This window comes from Haliotis rufescens, unplaced genomic scaffold (assembly GCF_023055435.1).
Source record: "Haliotis rufescens isolate VD_foot unplaced genomic scaffold, xgHalRufe1.0.p SCAF_1, whole genome shotgun sequence".
Lineage (NCBI taxonomy): Eukaryota > Metazoa > Mollusca > Gastropoda > Lepetellida > Haliotidae > Haliotis > Haliotis rufescens.
Window position 1 is genome coordinate 69,599,902 of NW_025963779.1, and position 24,685 is coordinate 69,624,586.

At 43.0% G+C, this 24,685-nt stretch overlaps 2 protein-coding genes across 9 annotated transcripts in view; one reads left to right on the forward strand and one right to left on the reverse strand.

Moving 5' to 3' along the window:
• Nucleotides 1-834: 834 nt before the first annotated feature.
• LOC124134129 (melanocortin receptor 5-like) lies at nt 835-9,180 on the forward strand. The gene is made up of 2 exons (XM_046498810.2): nt 835-1,585; nt 8,969-9,180. Exons 1-2 carry the CDS (start codon nt 835-837, stop codon nt 9,178-9,180), a joined length of 963 nt encoding a protein of 320 aa, XP_046354766.2.
• A 3,595-nt stretch (nt 9,181-12,775) lies between these two features.
• Nucleotides 12,776-24,685, reverse strand: part of LOC124134058 (zinc finger RNA-binding protein-like) — a 31,037-nt gene continuing 19,127 nt past the window's right edge. For 6 of the 8 annotated variants that reach the window (XM_046498690.2, XM_046498689.2, XM_046498688.2 and 3 more), the window contains exons 17-24: nt 24,373-24,556; nt 22,786-22,930; nt 21,755-21,846; nt 19,504-19,599; nt 17,412-17,523; nt 16,083-16,180; nt 15,490-15,634; nt 12,776-14,200 (exon numbers count right to left, since the gene is read on the reverse strand). In XM_046498690.2, coding sequence (XP_046354646.1) covers nt 14,136-14,200; nt 15,490-15,634; nt 16,083-16,180; nt 17,412-17,523; nt 19,504-19,599; nt 21,755-21,846; nt 22,786-22,930; nt 24,373-24,556 — 937 coding nt within the window. In that variant the 3' untranslated portion in view covers nt 12,776-14,135. The remainder of the gene's footprint in view (nt 14,201-15,489; nt 15,635-16,082; nt 16,181-17,411; nt 17,524-19,503; nt 19,600-21,754; nt 21,847-22,785; nt 22,931-24,372; nt 24,557-24,685) is intronic. The other 2 variants (XM_046498687.2, XM_046498684.2) reach the window with 1 other exon arrangement.

Here is a 24,685-nt window from a genome sequence, read left to right on the forward strand (position 1 = left end):
CGACAAGACTATCCAGTGATTGACATCGTGAGCATCGATCTACACAATTGGGATACGATAACATGCATGAACTAAGTCAGCGAGTCTGACCACCCGTTCCCGTTAGTCGCTTCTTTCTTTACACGGGTATGTTGCTTGCAGACCAAGAAACAATCATTGCAAACATTTGACTCCAGTCTACTGGCACTTGAAGAACACAACTCTGCTCAAAGTGATTCGGCTTGGATGACACATCCGCCAGTGCCGCTAGAGGTCAAATATTACCTTCAATACCATTAGCAGACATATTCGGTATTCAAAGGAAGACATGCGTTAAGTGCCAGTGCTGGTGAAAACAGCTGTATTAGCTTTGTGCTTTGCTCTACATTGTCATATCCGTGGTGGTGTGGAATACGATTCTCTGTTCGTGTCCCTCTGTTGATGAACGATCAGGAGAACGGGATATTGTGGAGTGGTCGACTATGTTAACATCCACATAAACATTGATGTATTGCATTGGAAATTGGCCTGGTATTGTGAATTGAAGACTACAGTTACAAAGCACCTGCCCAACCCTTCCAAAACAAAGCTCGCCGTCACACAGAAGATGCCATAAATCATACGTATGCATTGACCAAACATAGGGTTTCAGAGCGTTATTCGATTATCCACAAATGAGGGTATGTATGCGAGCTTGTTCGTGTTTGTATGGAGTCTCAGATTATTTACAGATAGACCCGCTCCTGTTTGTGTCGGCTAATTAACATGGCAAATTCAAACTAAACACCATATGAGGACGATGTGAGAGCTTCACAATTGCTTCTGACTCTGATTAAGACGGGAGCGAATGGCAGTATGGCAAATAACACTGTTAGCAGTGCAGCGTTAATACTATTCACGACGTTGAATGGTCATGGCGTAACAGCGACGTCGTTGGCGGTGAACGGCGTTATTTTGGTAATAGGAATTCTTGCTCTGTCCTCGAACGCCTTTGTTCTGGATACCTTGGTGAAGAGGACGAGTCTGGAGGCCACAGATCTGGTGATGTGCCACCTTGCCGTCACCGACATGCTGACGGGGCTGTTGGTCATTCACAACGTTGTCCACCATATTGCTTTCTTCGTGAACTCTGCCGAGTGTCTCATTCGGCTTGGTGGGACCTTCATCTTTTTGTGTGGTTCCGTGTACCACCTTACCCTCCTAACATTGGACAGGTTCGTGCAGATTGTCTATCCTTACCGCTACCAGGATGTCATCACCAGGAAGACCGTGTCCATCATGTCGGCTGCTATCTGGGTCTTCTCAGTCAACCTCGGCCTCCTTCCTGTCTACGGTTGGAGGAAAGTACCCAAACCTTCAGAGCCTCCGTGTTCACTATTTACAGTCCTCTCCAACGAGTTCATAATATTTGGCTTGGTGACGTTTTACATCCCTGTTGGTGTCATCGTTACGATGTACACCCGGATATATCTCGTTGCCCGGAGACATACGAGGGCCATAGCTGCCACAGAAGTAAACAGCAAGAGCGAGACTAGGAACAGCCTGAAGTTTGCCAAGACTGTGATGTTTCTGATTGGCGCCTACCTAGTCACAATTCTACCACTGGGTAAGTTGACTTTAGCCGACAGTGAGTCAGTCAGTCACTCTTTCAAAAGGCGCATTTTGTCTGTGCAGGGTGAGAGTCGAGCGATTAGATGTTTATTACAACCCAGGACATCAAGCAGGACCTGTGAACAATTTGTTTTTAATATCTGTTTTAAGTGCTGAAGTGACGTTATTAGTTTCCAATTCAAGAACACTCGATGTTAAGTTCATTTAAAGGCTCTAATACAAAAACACGTCACATCGTTGTTTGTTTGTTTGTTTGTTGTTTAACGCCGCATTTAGCAATATTACAGCTATATGACGGCGGTCTGTAAAATAATCGAGTCTGGGCCAGACAATCCAGTGATTGACATCATGAGCAACGATCCACGCAATTTGGATTGATGACATGTATCAACCAAGTCAGCGACCCTGACCGCCCGATCCCGTTAGTCGCCTCTTATGACAAGCATAGTCTCCTTTTACGGCAAGTATGGGTTGCTGAAGACCTATTCTACCCCGGATCTTCACGGGTCTCACATCGTTGTGGCTCGCCTGGTTACATTGAATATCAACAACTAATTGTTGATGCCAATATTTGATATCGACTGTCTTTAAAAGGATATGTTTTTATTTACAAACGGTATACTCTTATTATTAGCCTTATCGATGAATAGCTGTTCAATCATGCCAAAAATTCAGATGCGTATTCGACATGGATTCCCAAAGCTTAAGGCCCTTGAGGTCCCCCGCTGTACCATGAAAGGTGAATGATAGTGCTAGGAGTTCAAGAAATGTGCCTATGTAGATATGTAGCAAGTGTGTTAAGGTTAAACAACCTCATACAAGGCTTGTCTCCACCTCAACGCGTAGCTAACTAGGTGCATAAATACGCACTCAAAACCAAGTATGACTGAAGCCAGTTATGTTCTGAACACATGTGAAAAATACGGAACTGAGATCAGGACCTGACAAGGCAGCACCATGTACAAATTGCAGTTTCGGAAAATGTTTATAAAAGTGTAATGAGGTCCCACATTCAAACATCTTCCCAAGGCAAGTGAGTTAACTAACTATAAAAGTCCAGTTTCCACCCTTGCCGAACTAGGCTGGTATTATGGAGTTACATTTTGGCTGGACTAACGAGTCTATGCATAGTTCAATCAAAATCTCGCACCGAATTCGAAATTCGGTTCGTAAACTGTCGTGTGCAGATTTCGGTCGATATCAGGATTTGCAAAGCATGTGCACCGCTAACTCGTTGTCAGCAGATATTTTCCAAATCTTTTCATGTTTTTAATCAAGGTGCTCACGTGATTTAATTTGATTTTTATCACAATATAGATCTTGATTATCGATCAGATCGCCCTGACTGGGCGCCAACATTTTGGGTGAAGCAAACGCAAGTGATACGAGAGGTGGAATCTGATTGGTCCATAGGAGAGGCTTAGAAGGGACATAACTGGTAATAGCCACTGGTGGCGCTACGATCGAGCCCAGTAATTCCAGCCAAGTTCGGCAAGGGTGGAAACTGGACTTTTAAAGTCAGTTAACTCTCTTGCTTCGGGAAGATGACATTCAAACGTCTAATGTGTGCTTTCTACAAACCTATGCATTCTCTGCCCTGCTTAAATTGATGATAAGCTAATGTACAGTACTGACAGAAATAATAACAAATATCCCCTTCGCGGTGGTTCATCTGTCTTGACCGTGTGTCCTCTGAGAAGTCCACCCTTGATATATGAATTTGATTTGGAATAGTTTGTTGTCACTTACTACATTTTCAATATCAATGTCTTTAGATAAATCAAACCACCTCACCGTGTCAATGACCCATGTAAGGTTTCAACAGGTTTGCTTTTCGCTTAAAACAAAAGTTTTTTTCAGTTTTTGAGAAACCGTCTTCATAACGTGGCAACTTCACCTACAATAGTCGAAGTTGAACGTCCTCCATGTTGTGACGCGAGCACAACGGAAAGAAACTGGTTGTCATTATCCTGTTCACGCAAAGTTTCAACCCTCATGGACGAACTTTAATATAGAACGTCAACGCCAGAAAAACAAATCGGCCTCGATTATCTGCCGAAACAGATTCCATGGTATGTTTTCATGCCGTCGTCGCATGGCAGGAGTGTTGCGGCCTCAGGCGACACTGATTGTCAGTGATCCATGGTATGTTTACATGCCGTCGTCGCTTGTCAGGAGTGTTGCGGCCTCAGGCAACACTGATTGTCAGTGATCCATGGTACGTTTACATGCCGTCGTCGCTTGTCAGGAGTGTTGCGGCTTCGGGAGACACTGATTGTCAGTGATCCATGGTACGTTTACATGCCGTCGTCGCTTGTCAGGAGTGTTGCGGCCTCAGGCGACACTGATTGTCAGTGATCCATGGTACGTTTACATGCCGTCGTCGCTTGTCAGGAGTGTTGCGGCCTCAGGCGACACTGATTGTCAGTGATCCATGGTACGTTTACATGCCGTCGTCGCATGTCGGGAATCAGGAGTGTTGCGGCCTCAGGCGACACTGATTGTCAGTGATCCATGGTACGTTTACATGCCGTCGTCGCATGTCGGGAGTCAGGAGTGTTGCGGCCTCAGGCGACACTGATTGTCAGTGATCCATGGTACGTTTACATGCCGTCGTCGCATGTCGGGAGTCAGGAGTGTTGCGGCCTCAGGCGACACTGATTGTCAGTGATCCATGGTACGTTTACATGCCGTCGTCGCTTGTCAGGAGTGTTGCGGCCTCAGGAGACACTGATTGTCAGTGATCCATGGTACGTTTACATGCCGTCATCGCATGTCGGGAGTCAGGAGTGTTGCGGCCTCAGGCGACACTGATTGTCAGTGATCCATGGTATGTGAACATGCCGTCATCGCATGTCAGGAGTGTTGCGGCCTCAGGCGACACTGCTTGTCAGTGATCCATGGTATGTTTACATGCCGTCGTCGCATGGCAGGAGTGTTGCGGCCTCAGGCAACACTGATTGTCAGTGATCCATGGTACGTTTACATGCCGTCGTCGCTTGTCAGGAGTGTTGCGGCTTCGGGAGACACTGATTGTCAGTGATCCATGGTACGTTTACATGCCGTCGTCGCTTGTCAGGAGTGTTGCGGCCTCAGGCGACACTGATTGTCAGTGATCCATGGTACGTTTACATGCCGTCGTCGCTTGTCAGGAGTGTTGCGGCCTCAGGCGACACTGATTGTCAGTGATCCATGGTACGTTTACATGCCGTCGTCGCATGTCGGGAATCAGGAGTGTTGCGGCCTCAGGCGACACTGATTGTCAGTGATCCATGGTACGTTTACATGCCGTCGTCGCATGTCGGGAGTCAGGAGTGTTGCGGCCTCAGGCGACACTGATTGTCAGTGATCCATGGTACGTTTACATGCCGTCGTCGCATGTCGGGAGTCAGGAGTGTTGCGGCCTCAGGCGACACTGATTGTCAGTGATCCATGGTACGTTTACATGCCGTCGTCGCTTGTCAGGAGTGTTGCGGCTTCGGGAGACACTGATTGTCAGTGATCCATGGTACGTTTACATGCCGTCGTCGCTTGTCAGGAGTGTTGCGGCCTCAGGCGACACTGATTGTCAGTGATCCATGGTACGTTTACATGCCGTCGTCGCTTGTCAGGAGTGTTGCGGCCTCAGGCGACACTGATTGTCAGTGATCCATGGTACGTTTACATGCCGTCGTCGCATGTCGGGAGTCAGGAGTGTTGCGGCCTCAGGCGACACTGATTGTCAGTGATCCATGGTACGTTTACATGCCGTCGTCGCTTGGCAGGAGTGTTGCGGCCTCGGGAGACACTGATTGTCAGTGATCCATGGTACGTTTACATGCCGTCGTCGCTTGTCAGGAGTGTTGCGGCCTCAGGCGACACTGATTGTCAGTGATCCATGGTACGTTTACATGCCGTCGTCGCTTGTCAGGAGTGTTGCGGCCTCAGGCGACACTGATTGTCAGTGATCCATGGTACGTTTACATGCCGTCGTCGCATGTCGGGAGTCAGGAGTGTTGCGGCCTCAGGCGACACTGATTGTCAGTGATCCATGGTATGTTAACATGCCGTCATCGCATGTCAGGAGTGTTGCGGCCTCAGGCAACACCGATTGTCAGTGATCCATGGTATGTTTACATGCCGTCGTCGCATGGCAGGAGTGTTGCGGCCTCAGGCGACACTGATTGTCAGTGATCCATGGTACGTTAACATGCCGTCGTCGCATGGCAGGAGTGTTGCGGCCTCAGGCGACACTGATTGTCAGTGATCCATGGTACGTTTACATGCCGTCGTCGCTTGTCAGGAGTGTTGCGGCCTCGGGAGACACTGATTGTCAGTGATCCATGGTATGTTTACATGCCGTCGTCGCTTGTCAGGAGTGTTGCGGCCTCAGGCGACACTGATTGTCAGTGATCCATGGTATGTTAACATGCCGTCGTCGCATGGCAGGAGTGTTGCGGCCTCAGGCGACACTGATTGTCAGTGATCCATGGTATGTTAACATGCCGTCGTCGCATGTCAGGAGTGTTGCGGCCTCGGGCAACACGGATTGTCGGTGATCAATGGTATGTTTACATGCCGTCGTCGCATGGCAGGAGTGTTGCGGTCTCAGGCAACAATGATTGTCGGTGATCAATGGTATGTTTACATGCCGTCGTCGCATGGCAGGAGTGTTGCGGCCTCAGGCGACACTGATTGTCGGTGATCAATGGTATGTTTACATGCCGTCGTCGCATGGCAGGAGTGTTGCGGCCTCAGGCGACACTGATTGTCAGTGATCCATGGTACGTTTACATGCCGTCGTCGCTTGTCAGGAGTGTTGCGGCCTCAGGCGACACTGATTGTCAGTGATCCATGGTACGTTTACATGCCGTCATCGCATGTCGGGAGTCAGGAGTGTTGCGGCCTCAGGCGACACTGATTGTCAGTGATCCATGGTATGTTAACATGCCGTCATCGCATGTCAGGAGTGTTGCGGCCTCAGGCGACAATGATTGTCAGTGCTCCATGGTACGTTTACATGCCGTCGTCGCATGGCAGGAGTGTTGCGGCCTCAGGCGACACTGATTGTCAGTGATCCATGGTACGTTTACATGCCGTCGTCGCTTGTCAGGAGTGTTGCGGCCTCAGGCGACACTGATTGTCAGTGATCCATGGTACGTTTACATGCCGTCATCGCATGTCGGGAGTCAGGAGTGTTGCGGCCTCAGGCGACACTGATTGTCAGTGATCCATGGTATGTTAACATGCCGTCATCGCATGTCAGGAGTGTTGCGGCCTCAGGCGACACCGATTGTCGGTGATCTATGGTATGTTTACATGCCGTCGTCGCATGGCAGGAGTGTTGCGGCCTCAGGCGACAATGATTGTCAGTGATCCATGGTATGTTTACATGCCCTCGTCGCATGGCAGGAGTGTTGCGGCCTCAGGCAACACTGATTGTCAGTGATCCATGGTATGTTTACATGCCGTCGTCGCATGTCAGGAGTGTTGCGGCCTCAGGCGACACTGATTGTCAGTGATCCATGGTATGTTTACATGCCGTCGTCGCATGTCAGGAGTGTTGCGGACTCAGGCGACACTGATTGTCAGTGCTCCATGGTACGTTTACATGCCGCCGTCGCATGTCAGGAGTGTTGCGGTCTCAGGCGACAAACACATACTTTCTGATACACATTGTGAGACTATCGGGTGCTACCGGTAGGGTATGACATTCTTAGCCTTTCGGGAACGCCTGGTGTCACTGATTTTCAGTGGCCCATTGACATATTTTTCTCCACTTCTTTGCCTTTTGCGCCCAAAGGAACCTGTGTCTTCGGATATTTTCTGGCGTTGAGGTTTTATTATTATAGCCATGGTGTGTTGAAAGGTTCATCTTTCTCGGAACAAATATTACAATGTATTGTGCATAAGAACAACATCCCGAGCGTTGTTACCGTGCGAATATTGATGCCATGCAAAAGCTGGAACAGGACAGACAGGGCTGGGGGGCGCAGGTGATAACATAACGTGCTTTATGTAATGAGTGTGACAGACAGATCCGCTTCATGCTAAATCGTTCAGAAGGATATGCTTTTAATCATTAGCAGTACAATAACAGCACCTATATTTTCCATTAAGCCTGCATGTTTGCAATATTGATGTTTTTCATAACCAATCTGATGTATAAATTAGTGATCAATAAAAACATCACACTCTTATCGTATTACAAACAGAAGCAAATTGGCTGTTTTGGAAATGTGTACAAATAGCATGGTCTCTATGCAAATGTTAGATTTTAAGCTTTGGCTTTGCAGTGATCAATGCATTGGAGAGAAGTTTCCATCCCATGGGAATAACACTATTAGCTGAGGGCAGGTCTGACTGTTCTCAAAGTTACCGATATCTATCCTCCGTTTTGAACATAGTAGTGAATTGGGCCTAATGCCACTTACCTGACAATATACCAGCTGAATGTAAAATTTAAATCAAGTGTAAAGCAGGTCGTTGGTCTGAAACCTGAAAGCAAGGATATGGTGCTCACAAACCACAGATGATAATCAGGCGAATCTGGGATTCAAACCCGCGACCAGCAGATCCAGCCATGGCTAAGGGACGCGACTCTGCACGGCGAAACTGTTTAACTGGAATATAAGACATGCATGAACGCGAGTAGATGCAGATCGTGAGAGTAGTGGGTGCTCCGAGTAAAGCAGTGCGTGCTTACCCTTTTCGCGAACACCTGGTGTCATCACTGATTTTCAGGGGCGGTGGGGTAGCTTGGTGGTTAAAGCGTTCGCTAGTCATGCCGAAGGCCCGGGTTCTATTTCCCACATGGGCACAATGTGTGAAGTCCATTTCTGGTTCCCCCGCCGTGATATTGCTGTAATAGTTTCAGTGATCCATTCATATAATTGTCACCACTATTTTTAATTTTATCCCAGTGGAATCTGTCGAGACTGATTGGTCTTTGACGTTGACGTCATATATTTACGGTGAGTGAGTGAGTTGGGTTTAACGCCGACTTTAAAAGTATTCCAGTTATATCACAGCGTGTCAGCTAAATGTGGGAGGAAAGCCCGAAGTGATGCAGGTCTCAGACGTTAACCACTTCGGTGGAACCCACGAGCACGGGTATGGTGCTGACAAACCTAGAAACATAATCGGGGCGAACAGGGATTTGAACCCACAATCATGGGTTCTGGCGTGACCAAGGGACACAACTCTGCACAGCGAATCGCGGCGCCTCAGACAACTGGGCCATCCGTATCCCCCTTATTAACGGTGAGCATGAATTTACGCCGCTTTTAGCAATATTCCAGCATTGTTACAGCGGGGACACCTTTGGGAACAGAAGTATCTGGAGAAACGCGTCAAGTGGATATTCTGTTCTGTAAATATACTTCTGCCTTTCTTGCAGCATTGGTCGTAACTATCTACATGTCTGGCGGGTCAGCTATGATGACACCAACTTCTGCTAACAACTTCGTCATCTACACCAGCGTCATGACTTACTGCAACTCCGTGATCAACCCCGTCATATATGCCTTCAAACTACCGCCGGTCAGGAAGAGGTTCCTTGCCCTCTGCTGTAGGCGTGCTGCAAGTGGTGGTGCTGAACACACGGCATAGGAGCACCAGCCCGGCCTACCACATACACCCTTCATGTGCGTCTGCGAGTTATGTTGTTTTGTATGTTGTTTTACAGCGCACTCAGCATATTTCAGTTGTATCACGGCGGTCTGTAAATAATCGCGTCTGGACCAGACAGTCCAGTAATTGACACCATGAGCATCGATCACCTGAATTAGGATACGCGGACAATGCAATCAATCAAATCACGTGTGTTGTGGTGTGCCAATATCCACACATGTTGACAATCTATGCATGATGGTCACGTAAGTTCCACGCATTTTGCGTGATATAATCATTTGTGTTCGAACTAAGCTGAAATAAATACACTGAATTCTGGAGAGAAGGGGAGTTTTTCCTAAAGGGCAAGCAAAATAACAAAGATGATTTTGTTGAGAGAATCAATTTTCCGAGGTACATTTGATCAATTTAAATTAAAAATGGATAATATTCGAAGAGATACTTAAATATCCAAGTGAAAGTGCTGAATGCTCCGTAATCGACTTCCAAAACAAACGTATTTGGGGGCGCATACCTAAAGCTGTTTTCATTGGCTGATATTTTTGCCGCCTTTGTGTATTATACATATACTGTTTCTGCTATTTTTGTTAATCCTACAAAAATAACATCATTGCATACATTGTTGTGAAAACGAAAATTTAAAATAACAATTAACAGTCCGTAACTAGCGTGTTATTACTGACATTCTGTTTGGGTAATAAAACACCAGCTGCCCTCGGCCCTGTCATGGATTAATCCCCTGAGAGAGCTACTGAAATCATCTTCAGTGTTGTTACCGAGGTGACATAAGTTGTGGACACGCCAATCAAATGGATGAAAAAAAGAGGTAACGTATTAACAAAACCGAGACAGAAGCAGGCAGACTGGGCGTCGGTCCGATCGTCAACATCGCTGAAATTGCGTTAAACGCCGGGAACCCGTTTTAACCCCAGTAAGAGGAATCCCCAAAGTGGCGGAATTTTTCGTTTGGGGGAATTTTCCCCTGTCGTTTTCTATGGTCTGATTTACGCTATTTCCGTTTTTCAAATTTATTTTTAGTCAAGCATATGTGATTAAGTATGCCCATAAGTTTAAAAACCTGCAAAGTAAATGTGTTGAAACAGCTTGCCCTTTAGGTAATTAAATAGGGTGGCCCAGTCGTCTAAGGCGCCGCGATTCGCTGTGCAGAGTTGCGTCCCTTGGGCACGCCAGAAACCTAAGGTTGTGGGTTCGAATCCCGGTTCGCCCTGATTATGTTTCTAGGTTTGTCAGCACCATACCCGTGCTCGTGGGTTTCACTGAAGTGGTAAACGTCTGGGACCTGCATCACTTAGGGCTTTCCTCCCACATTAAGCTGACACGCCGCGATATAACTGGAATACTGTTAAAAGCGGCACTAAACCCAACTCACTCACTATGAATTTAATGAGAACGAACGATGGACCTGATCTAGTAAAGCTTAAATTTTACAGGAAAGACATGAAAAATATCCTTCGCTTAATGAAGCAGATTTCATTTTAAAAGCTTCGTATGATAAATTCCTTCTGTTATATTGTAGAGCATTTTATTGGTGAACATGATTGTAACTGTTACATTTTTTCTGTTAAGATTGGGTTGAGGCTCATTGCATTGTATTTGGACAGAGATTAGTTGTCAGGAATGTAGTACTATTTAGTTAAGCAGTCGTCAGGAAGTTATTATATTATAGATGCTAGTGTGGTGTGTAAACTTCCGGTATACCATGGACTGATATGGAATATTCTGTTATGTTCTAGTACCGCTCGACTGGCGAGGGCACTGTGTAGGAATTTCCAGTAGCTAGTTAGCCTGTATATAAGAGCGTGTTTACGTACCTCACACATTTCGTCTCTTACACATTTCATTCCATCAAGACCAGCTTTCGTGTGAAGATCGCTCACCACCCCTGATTCCCTGCCTAGACCCATCTCGGAAGCTTGGTGAATATACTATTATCATTGACGACCACTCTACTGCGTACTGCCATTGTAATGGCTATGCAGTAAGTTGTTGTTGATTTGTAAACCTAGTTAATTCTGTAATAAAACTTAATTGTATACCATTTGTTGGTTGCTTGTTTGTTCCACACTAGGTTCATTTACGTACAGATTTCTGGGTTTACATATTGTTTCAAATTGGGAATCGACATGTAACACTACAATATTTACATGGATTTAATATCAAATGTTTTTTTCCGATTTTCTCTGATAAACGAAAATAGGATAATAACATTCAACCTAGTAGAACATACATCTAAAAGATGTTACGCAAATTTCCAAACTATTTAATATTATAAGCATTGATTAAAATGAGGTTTCTGCAAAATAAATATAAACCAGTAGTCTCAAATTCTCTTGAAATAAGACCGTAGATCGTAGCACGCACTGGAGCATATTTTAATAGTGGTAACTGACCGGTTAATATTTGGCTACCCAATCCGCTTCGCATACACATATATATATGAATTATGAAATGACAAAAAATATGTTCGAAGAGATGGAATCACTGTAAATGTTACCAAATTGGCTCATTGCAAGTGAACCAGGTGTCGGATGATGAATGTTTGTTTGTTGTTTAACGCTGCACTCAGCAATATTCCAGCTATAACATGAGCATCGATCCACACAACTGGGATCATGCATCAACCAAGTCAGCGAGCCTGACCACCCGATCCCGTTAGTCGCCTTTTACGACAAGCATAGTCACCTTTTAGGACAAGCATGGGTTGCTGAAGACCTATTCTACCCCGGATCTCCACGGCCGGTTGATGAAAGGAAGTTTGAAGGAAGTGTAGGTTGGAGTCACGCTTTTTGTGGCACAAAGGCACTTTAACTCTTATCGCTGAGAGGATCACCGAGGATAGTATTCGGCTTTTCTTCTTTCAGGTCCCACTTATGTCCACCTTAACGACCAAGGTTGCACCAACACCAAACTTCACAAAAAACAGGCCGTCTGTGTGCTTGCCATTGTTGCAGGTTTTCATGCCATGTACTTTCTCAAACATAAACACAGCTCCCTGCTATATATATTAAATATATATAGTGGAGGCGAATCCTATATCGCAACACAAAAAATAAAAGTAGCAAAGAGTTGCTTCTATTCCAAGTTTCAAAAGTTCACTTTGAGAACGTCATTTATATACTGAACTGCAAAAGAAACATCACCATGGATAGATATATTGTCCGAACACTGTAAACATACTTTTCTTAGAGACTAGTGTTGTGTTTCACTTAAGAACATTTGACACTTTAATTGCACCCTTGATTAGATTTGCTAAGTTTCATTTTTTTAATGTGTCTCAAAGTATGTTTACAGTGTTTGGAAAAATAAGGTTTCTCATATATTTATCCATGGTGACGTTTCTTTCGCTGTTAAGTATATATGAACTTTTTATAACAAACCTATAAGACCAAATAAAATCTTACTATAACTGAGATACAGACTAGTGACTTAATTCACAGACTGCCTGTCAAAGTGTCCTATAAAATGATTGGGATATAAATATCTTCAAGGTACATCAGGATGCTACTTCTTCCAATTGGAAATGGCACAAAGCCAAAAAATACAAACACGGAAGTGAAGTGCTCATGAGTTTACTTGGATAAAAGCACATCAACATTTTCCACATGTACAGACCGCAACAGCACAAACACACAAGGTGGTTGCTCAATTTGAACTAGTTTTGTACTGCTGAGTCAGGCACTACACAGCTGTAAGCCTTACATTCAAACCAGTAAGCTCTCAGACTGCTATGCTGGCCACCATTGTCAGCATCATGCATACTGCAAACAAATACTTCCCAAAGGATAATTTACAAAGATTGAAAACAAGAGCGTAACGTAATCAGAAAGGAAAACTGCTCTAGGTCTTCCACGTCGAAGACGAGACATTTTGAAGTTATCTTTATGATACATCTTAATACAGAGATTATGAAAATATGTCCATGCAGATAGATGATCTATAAATACATGTTTACACAGAAGCATAAACCCTGAAACTTAAGTAATTCTATCATAAATAATGAACACATGAAGCTCAATGTACACAATGTTTAAACGGAAGTTCATTTCAAAGTGGCAATGTGAACCAGGAAGTAAACGCAACCTGATGCCGACAGCTAAGTATACACAAAGTAGCAATGACAGACAATACATATCTCCACAGCATATACACTGACATAAATGCAGTCCGTCAAAGTTTCTGCGTTCAGCTAGATCTTTTATCGAGTAACAACAAATTCTGTGACATGGTAATTTTCTCCAAAAATAGGTCTTATCAAAATACTACACAATAAAGTTGAGCCTTGTTAGGCATACAGAATACATTTCAAACTTGTGGCAAGGTCTGAGACTTGATAATTATATTTTTTTAACAAATGATAGGAAAATATTGAAATCAATGAAAAATGTTAAAATGTTGGACAATGTTGGACATTGTTGTCATTTTTTTCATCCCACTAAAAGTACTAAACGAAATGAAAACAACATAAAAATAGAACATTAACCACAACATTAATGTCGTGTGATAAAAATGAATTTCATGATCAGTTATACACACAAATGGAAAGTAATTAGTGATTAGCTCATGATACCAAGATTCAACAGGTAGTAAGGAATCGGATCTTCCAACCTGTGCAGGCAGGCTACAGGTAAGGCTTCCCTGGTCTTGACCCAGCCTCACACTTACAGAAGCCCGACACATCAATTAGTTCTTTGTAATACAGCACAACAGGCCTATGGTATTGTCATACAGCACAACAAACCTAGGTTATCGTCGTAGCTATTAGTGCCAAATTACCAGAAGATACAGACAGATGGTCAAGGATAAGAATCAATGTCATGCCATCCATTCACTTGCATCCAGTGCCGCCGACAGTCCAAGTGACGTAACTGTGTATTATCTCCTCTATAACAAACATGCTAGTCTACACAACACCATCAATTGTCCGCAGTGTCCATAGAAGCTCCCTCATCACCATCCTTCTTATCCTTCTTCTCACCTGCTGTAAAGGAACAGGATATTATCTGTAGACTGAGGACTTCATACAAAACAGGATATTATCTGTAGACTGAGGACTTCATAAAAAAACAGGACATTATCTGTAGACTGAGGACTTCATACAAAACAGGACATTATCTGTAGACTGAGGACTTCATACAAAACAGGACATTATCTGTAGACTGAGGACTTCATACAAAACAGGACATTATCTGTAGACTTAGGACTTCATAAAAAACGGGACAATATCTGTAGACTGAGGACTTCATACAAAACGGGACATTATCTGTAGACTGAGGACTTCATACAAAACAGGACATTATCTGTAGACTGAGGACTTCATACAAAACAGGACATTATCTGTAGACTGAGGACTTCATAAAAAACGGGACATTATCTGTAGACTGAGGATTTCATACAAAACGGGACATTATCTGTAGACTGAGGACTTCATACAAAACGGGACATTATCTGTAGACTGAGGACTTCATACAAAACAGGACATTATCTGTAGACTGAGGACTTCATACAAAACAGGACATTATCTGTAGACTGAGGACTTCATAAAAAACAGGACATTATCTGTAGACTGAGGACTTCATACAAAACAGGACATTATCTGTAGACTGAGGACTTCATACAAAACAGGACATTATCTGTAGACTGAGGACTTCATACAAAACAGGACATTATCTGTAGACTGAGGACTTACGGAACATTCAGACCATACTGATATTAGTTTGAAGGTAAAAAAATATATTCTACACTGATAATATAAGTTGAATAATTTTTTTTTATCCTTCCCACCTTGCTTGGCGGTAATTTGCCCTCGAATCTGTCAAACAGGCGGTGAGGTAAAATTGGTTTTAATGCCACGTTCAAGATTGTTTCACTTATACAGCGACGTGCATTTGTGGTTGCAGGTTGGATAGTGCTAGCTTCCTGAGATACCATGCCTCAGTTTAACATGAATACCCCACTCAGACACAGTATACTGACTCCGAGCCGACCAGTCCTTGTGTTAGCCCCTTAATCCTGAACGTCAGGCAGGGTTACAGCAGCACCATCTTTTAATGTTTTTTGGGTATGACATGGCCGGGGATCACACCACTGACCTTCCCCTCACCAGACAGACGATCTTATAACTGGACCACGGAGGAGGTTGTGAAACAAGTGAGTGAATGAATATTGCCTAACGCCGTATCAGCAATTTTGCAGCTTTTCGCGGCGATGTGAAAGAAGAAGTAAAACATTGGGTTTGCAGCATCACACATACTGATTCCTGACACCCACCTTCACCATCCCCCTCCCCTCCAGCTGAGCTGGTTCGCCGTCTCTTGCGAGGGTTGAACTTCTGTCTCTGAAACCGTGGTGGAGGAAGAGGGTCCATGCCCAGGACTTTATGGATTTGACGGAATGCGATCAGCCTGAGGGCATGCTGCAACAACATAAAGACTTCATTATGGACCAGGTACTTATATCATTGTGCCTGCCCTGCTGGCAGAGAACTTGTAGTTTACTTTCTTTGTCAAAAATATAATCTGCAAGACATATCTCAAACTGCGTTGACGAGTCGTATGCAGTCCTATTGGCCATTGTTGAAAGTTAAGTTAACATGGTAAGTTTGAATGAACTAAAGCTGCAATCTGGCCAATAAGTGAAGTTACCTCATCCAACTATCCCAAACCTCAGGCTTTACTTAAAAGACATTACTTTCAAAGCTAAACTTGTGACATATTTCAACTTCATTGTGTATGAATGGCCCTTGTGCGCCAAGAAAAGATAGTTAACCATGTAACAACCTTAACATAGATATTCTCAAACAAAGAAAGGGTAGTGACTAGTCCAATAAAGTAGCCAGTAGTAGCTCCCTCGGAAGTACGCACCTGAGCTGAGGCTGTGATTTCCTCTCTCTGTTGATTGGTCAGCGACTGAGCAGCATCAAATGCTTCCTTTTCACAAGGGTCATACAGTCCAGGGCCGCCTACAACAAATGATTATGATCAGAGCTTGTTTCTTTGTTGTTTAATGCCACTCTCAGCAATATTCCAGCCATACCATGGCAGCCTGCACCCAATTGAACCTGGACAAGATATTGTGAGTAACGGTCCACGCATCGGGCTCTGCCGTCATGCTATCAGAGCATGACCACCCAATCCATGAGGTCTCACGGCTGGAGACCCATTCTAACCTGTAATCCCCACAGTGTTTAACTATATAATAAAGGGAATCTCAGAATAAGGAAATCAAGACACCACTTCGTGCAGTCATAACCCAGATCAATGTGGGAAGAAGTACCAAAGTATTGTTTGGTTGTTGTTTAACGACACCACAATATTCCAGCTGTAAAATGATGGCAAGTAAATAATTACGTCTGGACCAGGCAATCAAGTACTCGATAATGCTAGCTACAATTCACATTGTCGGGATATAATGATACACAATCAACCAAGTCGACTAGCCTGACCACCATTTGGTCGCCTCTAACAACCAGCATAGGTTGCCGGGGGTCCTATTCTTACATGGAATACCCATGAATGAAAGCCCAAAGTGAGTCGGACGCTTCCAATATCGGCATAACCCATGACAGCAGGTATAGCGCTGACAGATCAAGGACCACCATGATCATATCAGGAAGAATCGGTGTTTGGACCCACTGTCAATGGATCATGGCTAGATGATGACATGCAACTCGGTGAATGCAGCCCTTCACATTGACAGGCTTCCCAAGCAGCCAATGGATAGCAGGGCTCCATTTAGCCATAAAAAACATGCATCACTGCAACCTATCATTGGAAAGTGCAACCTAACAGATTTCTACAGCAACAAATTCGGGTTAAATAAAATTCAAATTTGTGTCCGACTAACCCTTACTTTTCCACACAACAACGATCTTTGAAGACAGTGAATACCTCCAAGCTTTATGTACCATACCACATCAGTAATCCCTGTGTATTATGTAATTTGCCAACCTTTCTTGGGCTTGACGTTATTAAGCTGTGGGTACTTCAAGATCAAGTGCTCATCCTATTTCATTTTACAGCAATTTTTATGTTAACTTATGATACAGTCGTCTGAGATGTACTTATTCACTTTATGCACCTGTTTCATCTTTGATAAATTTATGGGACAAGAGTGCAACCTTATTTTGGTGCAACTAGTTTTAATGTCAACATGCACCTGGTGCAGGTAAATGGTACAGATCTTTTCCTCACCTGGCAGCAGGATTCCTGATGAAATACATTCAAAGACCCGGCGCAGAGCATCTCCGGGACTCATCTGTATACCCCCACTGCCTACACACTTCTCTACCAGCAGCTCCATGGCCTGATAGGAAAACAGGAGAAATACAATGACAAAGCTGAAGATAAGGAGTGAATATTTTCAGCAAGATTCTAGCTGTTTCACTGCGGCCTGTAAATGATCATGTCTGGCCGGGCCTTCAGCCACCGACATGAGGGTGCGACGAGAGTCAACTAGGTCACACATTGTAACCACCTGATCCACATTTCAGTCGGTTGTCAATACAAGCATGGTTACCTGTTCTACACCACAATCATGAGGCAACTATTCAAAAAATTAAGGTTGAAATGAAAACAAAGAAAGTCATGACACCTGTTATCTGCATATGCTGTACACTAGGAACACACAGACGTAGCGTCTTCATGCCATAAGGAAGAACATGGACATATCAGGTAATTTTATTTTATCAAACAAATAACGTCTTTTTATGTGAATAAATTAAAAACTTTGCAATGTCCTTCATTAATCTTTCTGTTATCATTCTCATCAAGACTATGACCAAGAACATAGTTTAATGTCAGACATGCAACAGTTTCTCATAGTGTTTTTGTTTGTTGTTTAATGCTGCACTCAGCAATATTCCAGCTATATGACGGCGGTCTGTAAAATAATCGCGTCTGGGCCAGACAATCCAGTGATTGACATCATGAGCATCGATCTACACAATTGGGATCGATGACATGTATCAACCAAGTCAGCGAGCCTGACCACCCGATCCCGTTAGTCGCCTTTTTACGACAAGCATGGTCGCCTTTTACGGCAAGTATGGGTTGCTGAAGACCTATTCTACCCCGTAATCTTGTTTCTCATAGTGAGAGACGAATGGTGAATGAGATAATATCTAACATTGCTTTCTCATTCTCTAATATCAGATATTAATAGGTTGAAAGACATGTTATAGAAAGTTTGGTGGTATGGATACAGGCAGTTTCTAGTCTCTAACAATTCTTTCAATATTGTTGTGATAGTATTGTTTTTAAGGGACCGTTCAATGCAGGATAAAAAACTTCATTCATCAAGTTTTGAAAGATACAGAAAAAACACCCTGACTTCAGAAGATGTTGAATTCCTTGTAATACTCAAAACACAATGACAAACATTATATATCAGACTGTCTTTACTGGGCGCTACCATTTTGTTTGAAGCAAATGCAAGTGATATGAGAGGTGGAATCTGATTGGTCAATAGGAGGGACATAGACGTAAGCCATAATAGCCACTGGTGGCGCTACGATCGAGCCCAGAAATTCCAGCCTAGTGCAGCAAGGGTGGAACTGGACTTTTATAGTCAGTTAACTCCCTTGCCTCAGGAAGATGAGTTACTATATAAACATTGAGAAATCAGGTAAGCTGATTTTGGCCGAAGGAAAACTCCCACCTGTGAACTTAAGGATTTAAAACTTTTATACGAAATCCAACTTTTGAACTGGTCCCCAAGGCTCTAGCAGTAAGCATGTATAGTGGACATGAAAAGAAAGTACTAGATAACCAACATGATTAACATTTATGACAGGAAATGAAGAAGGAATTCTTAACACAATGCCTTAAAATAACCTTGAATTTCATTCACATTTGGTTTTTTGTTTTGGTAATTCTTGAAATGTCTAGTTAAGAAATATTGTCTGCAAATGCTTTACGCTGCTTTTAGCAATATTCCAGCAATATCACGGCGGGGAACACCAGAAATGGGCTTCACACATTGTACCTATGTCAGGAATCAAACCCGGGTCTTCGGCGTGACGAGCAAACGCTCTAACCACTAGGCTACCCGACCGCCCCTCATGAGTATAACCTGATCCTAATTCTTTTGAATGCTTCTATACATATTACAAATTTTTATTTGTACAAAGTTGTTTTTTATTTACGTACAGAGGGGAGACAATAACAAACTATTGTCTGTCTATTCTGTCATGTAATCCTCACGAGGTAATTTCATTTTAGATCTCACTAAAGAGAAACAAGTTTGGATTAGTATAGTTGGTCATTCCAGTGACTGTCCACCTACCCATTCACTGAGCGGGGTCCATGTGGGGACTCTCTGGCACAAGTCCCGTAGTATTCGAATCACCACCACACAAGACTGGAGTCCATTAGCTCTAGCCTAAATGAGACGGATGGCAAAGCAGCAAGATTAGACATACAAATACTGTCACATGAATCAATTAATTCAAGAATCTGACCGTGAAGATAGTTACTCATTCAGTCTAGCTACCTTCAAACTTAAGCTTTATCACTTTCACCATGCGATCAATGGTTACAAATCAAACAAAAAAAAGCAACTTTGCCAGATTCTTGAATTTTTCAACAGCATGTTTAGGCCAACCATTTGTCTCTATGTTAATGTCACAAGGATACAAGAGCATACTCAATATTACAGCTGCCTAATCTCTGAGTTATAAACGGGGCAAACAATATGCGTGCTGGTTGGAACAGTACGTCACTATAGGCCATGTGACAGCTGTGAGACAAATGGACGACGTGACACCTTAGACGTACGGACGGGTGGACAGACAAGAAAACCCGACCGACTCCGGCGTCCACACTTTCCAGCCTCATGTACACTGAGCCGCGAAGGAGATGCATGTATTGTTCAGCCAATGTCCAACAGACAGTACGGACAGATGACGCAGAGATGGATGAAACCAAGACAATCCTGGTTATCTTTGAGCACATACTGACCACTCAACCTTCCTAACCCATTTGAATAGACTAGCACCTTTTTCTCAAGGGCAATGAACAATATTTGGCAATTTTTACTCAGCAAAAAAAATTCAAACCCTAGTCATAAACATCTTCCACTTCTGGTGTTGTCACCATCAAAGTATTTCTGTATCAATAGACAGATATAACATCTCCATCAGTGTCATTTCTTATCATCAACAGTATCACAGTTAATGCTTTTTGTTTCTTGCTAAGCGTTAAAAGGGACAGACCCCATCCAATGTAGTTGTGCAAGTGTAGACACATCAACAAAAAGAATTCACAATGACATGTCAATAGCTACAAATTTGTGCACTCACATGCATAAAAATACTGTTTACGTTTCGAAATACACAGGTAACAAATAGTGTTAGCTCAAAGATGACCAGGTAGTAATGTGAGGATCCCGTTCTATGCTCTACCACTACTTACACTATTACATTTCAAGGCAGTAGTATACTACTCCACTACAGCAACTAGCAGCCCCACACAACTCGCGTACCTCAGAGCATCCACAGCACTCACACAATCACAACCAACTCACAACCAACTCACATCTCACTCCACACAACTCATGTCTCTCAAATCCACTCAACTTACGGTTCTCTCACTGTCCAAAAAATCACGAAATTTCCAAAACAAGTAACATAATCACAATGTAAAGACATAAGAAAGCCTTTCCCTATGGTTTGGCACTTAATTTAAGTAGGTAGGGAGCAGGTGTTTTTGATTGCCTCTTGCACTCTGTTATCCAACAGTCACTCAAGTCATATAAATATCTACATCTGCCCTGAAATGTAGGCCAAAAGGCATCAAGGAATCTGGCTCAGAACTTCAGCTACACAATCATAGCCTGGAAACTGTATATACTTAAGTATGAGCTACAATTTTCTATAAGGATTATCCCATGACCTACCCGGACCTACATGCAGCAGTCAGTTTGACCTGGCATAAAATCACAAAGAATTCTACATTCATAGTTCAAGATTTCAGAATAATATGCACTACTATATCATTATGTTCAAAGAGTGAAGTTCAATGCCGGGAAACGAAGCTCAACCTGTAATACTCGCAATTTCACACATGATAATTGTAAATACATGCTATTTGGAATCTAAGAACTGCCCAATTTCGAGTGCTAAGAAATCACAATCATCAAAGGCAGACATGATCATTTCCTCATGAGAACTCTTTAATTAACAAAATGCTTCTAAATGCATTTTAATGCGTAACTCTGAAATTACTATTTCCCCAGCCACTCTTCAACTGTTTATTGTAGATATTGTGTGGTGTTAGGGGCAGATCCTATCAGTTCCATATAAGGGAGACAACTCTGTGAAGCTGACTGAGCCAGGTCCCTATCATACACCAGCCTCCTTCCTTCCATCCATCAATGCCCAACCAATGCTGTAAGCCACAAATAACACACCAACCCATGCCCAACCCACGCGATCAATTTGTGAAAAACAGCTGGAATTTTTCGACTTTTTTTCCTGTCAATGATATACTGAAAGCTAACATAAGGCTGCAAAGTAATAAATAAAAGTAACTCGAACCTGGAACCATTTAGCATGTCGAAGTGCAGCTAGGGCATCCAGGCATTTGTGCCTGTCCAGCACATCCGGAGGGTCTTTGACGCTTAGAGTCTCTATAACACAATGTTGTAGATTTCAGGGTAGCCTCTCGGAACGGGTGTTTGACCATGGATGGGGAACCCGGGCGGAATGGCAACAGACGGAGAAGGGTTGGCGTATCAGGCAAAGGAAAGCATGTGCTGAGCCGATAAAAGATTATGTTCTAAGAGAAAGCAAAACGAACTAAAGCCAGTATTGGGAAAAGAAAAAAATGAAAATAACTGTTTGGAGTTTGAAGTAACGCTTTGTGGCACTTAACTACATTAATCTTTAAGGAAATGAAAATAAAATAATTTTTGAAAAGAAATATACAAAATAAAACTAATTCGAACTTTTAAAGACATCAAAACAAACAGAATATATTAAAAGAAGTGTAAAGAAAGCAGCGGATATGTAATGCTAAATGATGGTGTGAAAGTAGATAGGTGTGTGCAAGAGTGGCCAATTTCCAACGGCCCCCTCATCATGGTCAAAAATCCTTCCAGCGCTCCTTTTCCATTTTCCTCTCTCAACCTGTGGGTATCTAGAAGCTTTGTTTGCATCACATGGCAACAAACAAACTGTATTAATGTCAAATCAAATCAGAACATCCAATGGCATGTAACAGAATAATGTATCAATAAGATGAGTTATTTTAGTATTAATTTCTTCAAAGTCTCCTTAAGAAGATCTTGTCTTACATCAAATGCCATTATGCAGATTTCTATTTGATTTGAATGTTTTGGGTTTTTGTAGAATGATCATGTTTGAAAATTGAAATTTAACAATTGAAGGGTTGTTAGTGGACTTTTAAACAACTGGTTACATGACCACTCTACAACTTTAGTCTTGATAAACTTTCTTTCAAATCAAGTTGAGAAAGTAATACCAAATATCAATTTGAACCTTCGGATTTCATCATGCCCCTATCACCCTGCCCCAACCCCCGAGGAAGTTGAGCTGGGACGTTTTACCTCCACCCTCTGTTGAAGCAGCTTCCCTCATCACCGGCGACGTCAACGTCACAGTGCATGTTGTAGGAGGTTCCTTGGTGTTGCTCACGATGATGGCAGCTTCTTCCACACACCGCTTCACTTCAAACTTCTCATCAGTTACAGTCTGCAAAAACAAAAGGAATTGTTTTACATCTTATTTACCCATTAAAATCTGACAGGAGTTTTCAAATAGAAGGCACTAGGAGTTTGAATTGATCGATAACCAGCTCGCTTTGAAAAAGTATCTGCAAAATATGTATTTTTTTAGAGTAAAAATATCATTTATACTTATCCTGACTCATACACATGTATGATAAAATAAATAGGTTTGGGGACAAAACGTATAGTCTATTCAAGTTTCCCAAGTGTTATGGCCAGCTAACTAATGGCCATGTCTTACTCTTTAAAACCTGCCTTATTTCTGTTACACAAATATCTTAGTAACTCTTTTACATTTAGTAATCCAGTATTCAAAACTTCAAGTTTCAAGTCACAGTAAACTGATTTAAGGAGAAGCCAGACATCTACCTATCAGTCCTTATGGCCAGCTGAGCAATAAAGTGAATAGTATCATGCTACATATATCCAATGTTGAAGAGGTAGTCACGAGGTGAGGTGAAATTGGGTTTAACGTCGCGTCCAAGATTATTGCACTTATATAGCGACGTGCATGCACGTGTATGTGTGTGTGTGGCTGCTTGTACTAGTCCGGACTGATGCCAATTTATAGTGCTAGCTCACTGAGATACCATTCCGCAGTTTAACATGAATACCCCACTCAGACACAGTATACTGACTCCGAGCCGACCAGTCCTTGTTTTAGCCCCTTAATGCCGAGCGCCAGACAGGGTAACGACAAGTACAATCTTTTAACGTCTTTTTGTATGACGCGGCCCGGGATCGAACCCTGGACCTTCCGCTCTCCGGGCGGACGCTCTACCACAAGACCACGGAGGCGGTCAGGTAGTCACGAGACTTAACTTCCTGTGATTTCATGCTTTCACTTAAATGACAAAAATACATGAGCAGAGGCAGTAGCAAATTTATTTACCATGAAGGATTATAGCTAAAATGGGTAGAATTATCATTAAACCGCCCGCATGTTATCAGAAATGAGTGGGCCACTGTAACTTGATAATGCCCTCATATTGCTTGACGACGGGCCATTATCATGCCCGTTGTTAGGTGACGTCATAGGAAAGGGATAGGTGATGTCACGTTGAATAGTGAGGTCATCTGGTTTGTTCTATGACGTTAACATATTTGTAAAAGTGTGTCAGTGACATTCGTGTAGTTTGCAGTATATGTTTCAAAACTGATATTGTTGTTTCTTTATATTTGATAACAAACTCCATCTTCCATTCCATTTTAGCTATAATAACGCTATTTTTCAGGGCATTATCATTTGCAGAAAGCCCTGGGTCTTTTCAACTGCCCTCCTTCGTCGGGCAGTTAATTGAAGACCTCAGGCTTCTGTAAATGATAATGCCCTGAAAAATAGCGTTACCCTTATATTAGTTTGCTTCCTATCACTATAACACTACTTCCATGTGAAGTGCAACCTACAGCTAACTGTTTGGGCAGTCCGTCAGCCACTCTCTCCAGTAGTGTGCGTGTGGGTTTCTCAGAACACAGTACGACTAGATGGACATTGAGATCTCCATGGAGCAACAGCCCCTTGGCCAGGACCCCAACACGCATCACACCCTTCAGGACCCGCGGGGAGGTGTCATCGTCCTTCTTCTTCTCACTGCAAGGAAATCATACAATCTTCAACATTCAACATGGAATGGAGGAACACATTTCGATTTGTTTTCTCTGCTTATTGTCACAATCAACAATATTCCAAGTATACGACTGCAGCTTGAAAATAATAATA

What these genes read in the sequence shown, in the direction of transcription:
- LOC124134129 (XM_046498810.2), top strand. Translation starts at nt 835, where the DNA reads ATGGCAAATAACACTGTTAGCAGTGCAGCGTTAATACTATTCACGACG. An exon ending in AGTCACAATTCTACCACTGG is followed by an intron (nt 1,586 to 8,968) that starts GTAAGTTGACTT and finishes CCTTTCTTGCAG; the next exon opens with CATTGGTCGTAACTATCTAC.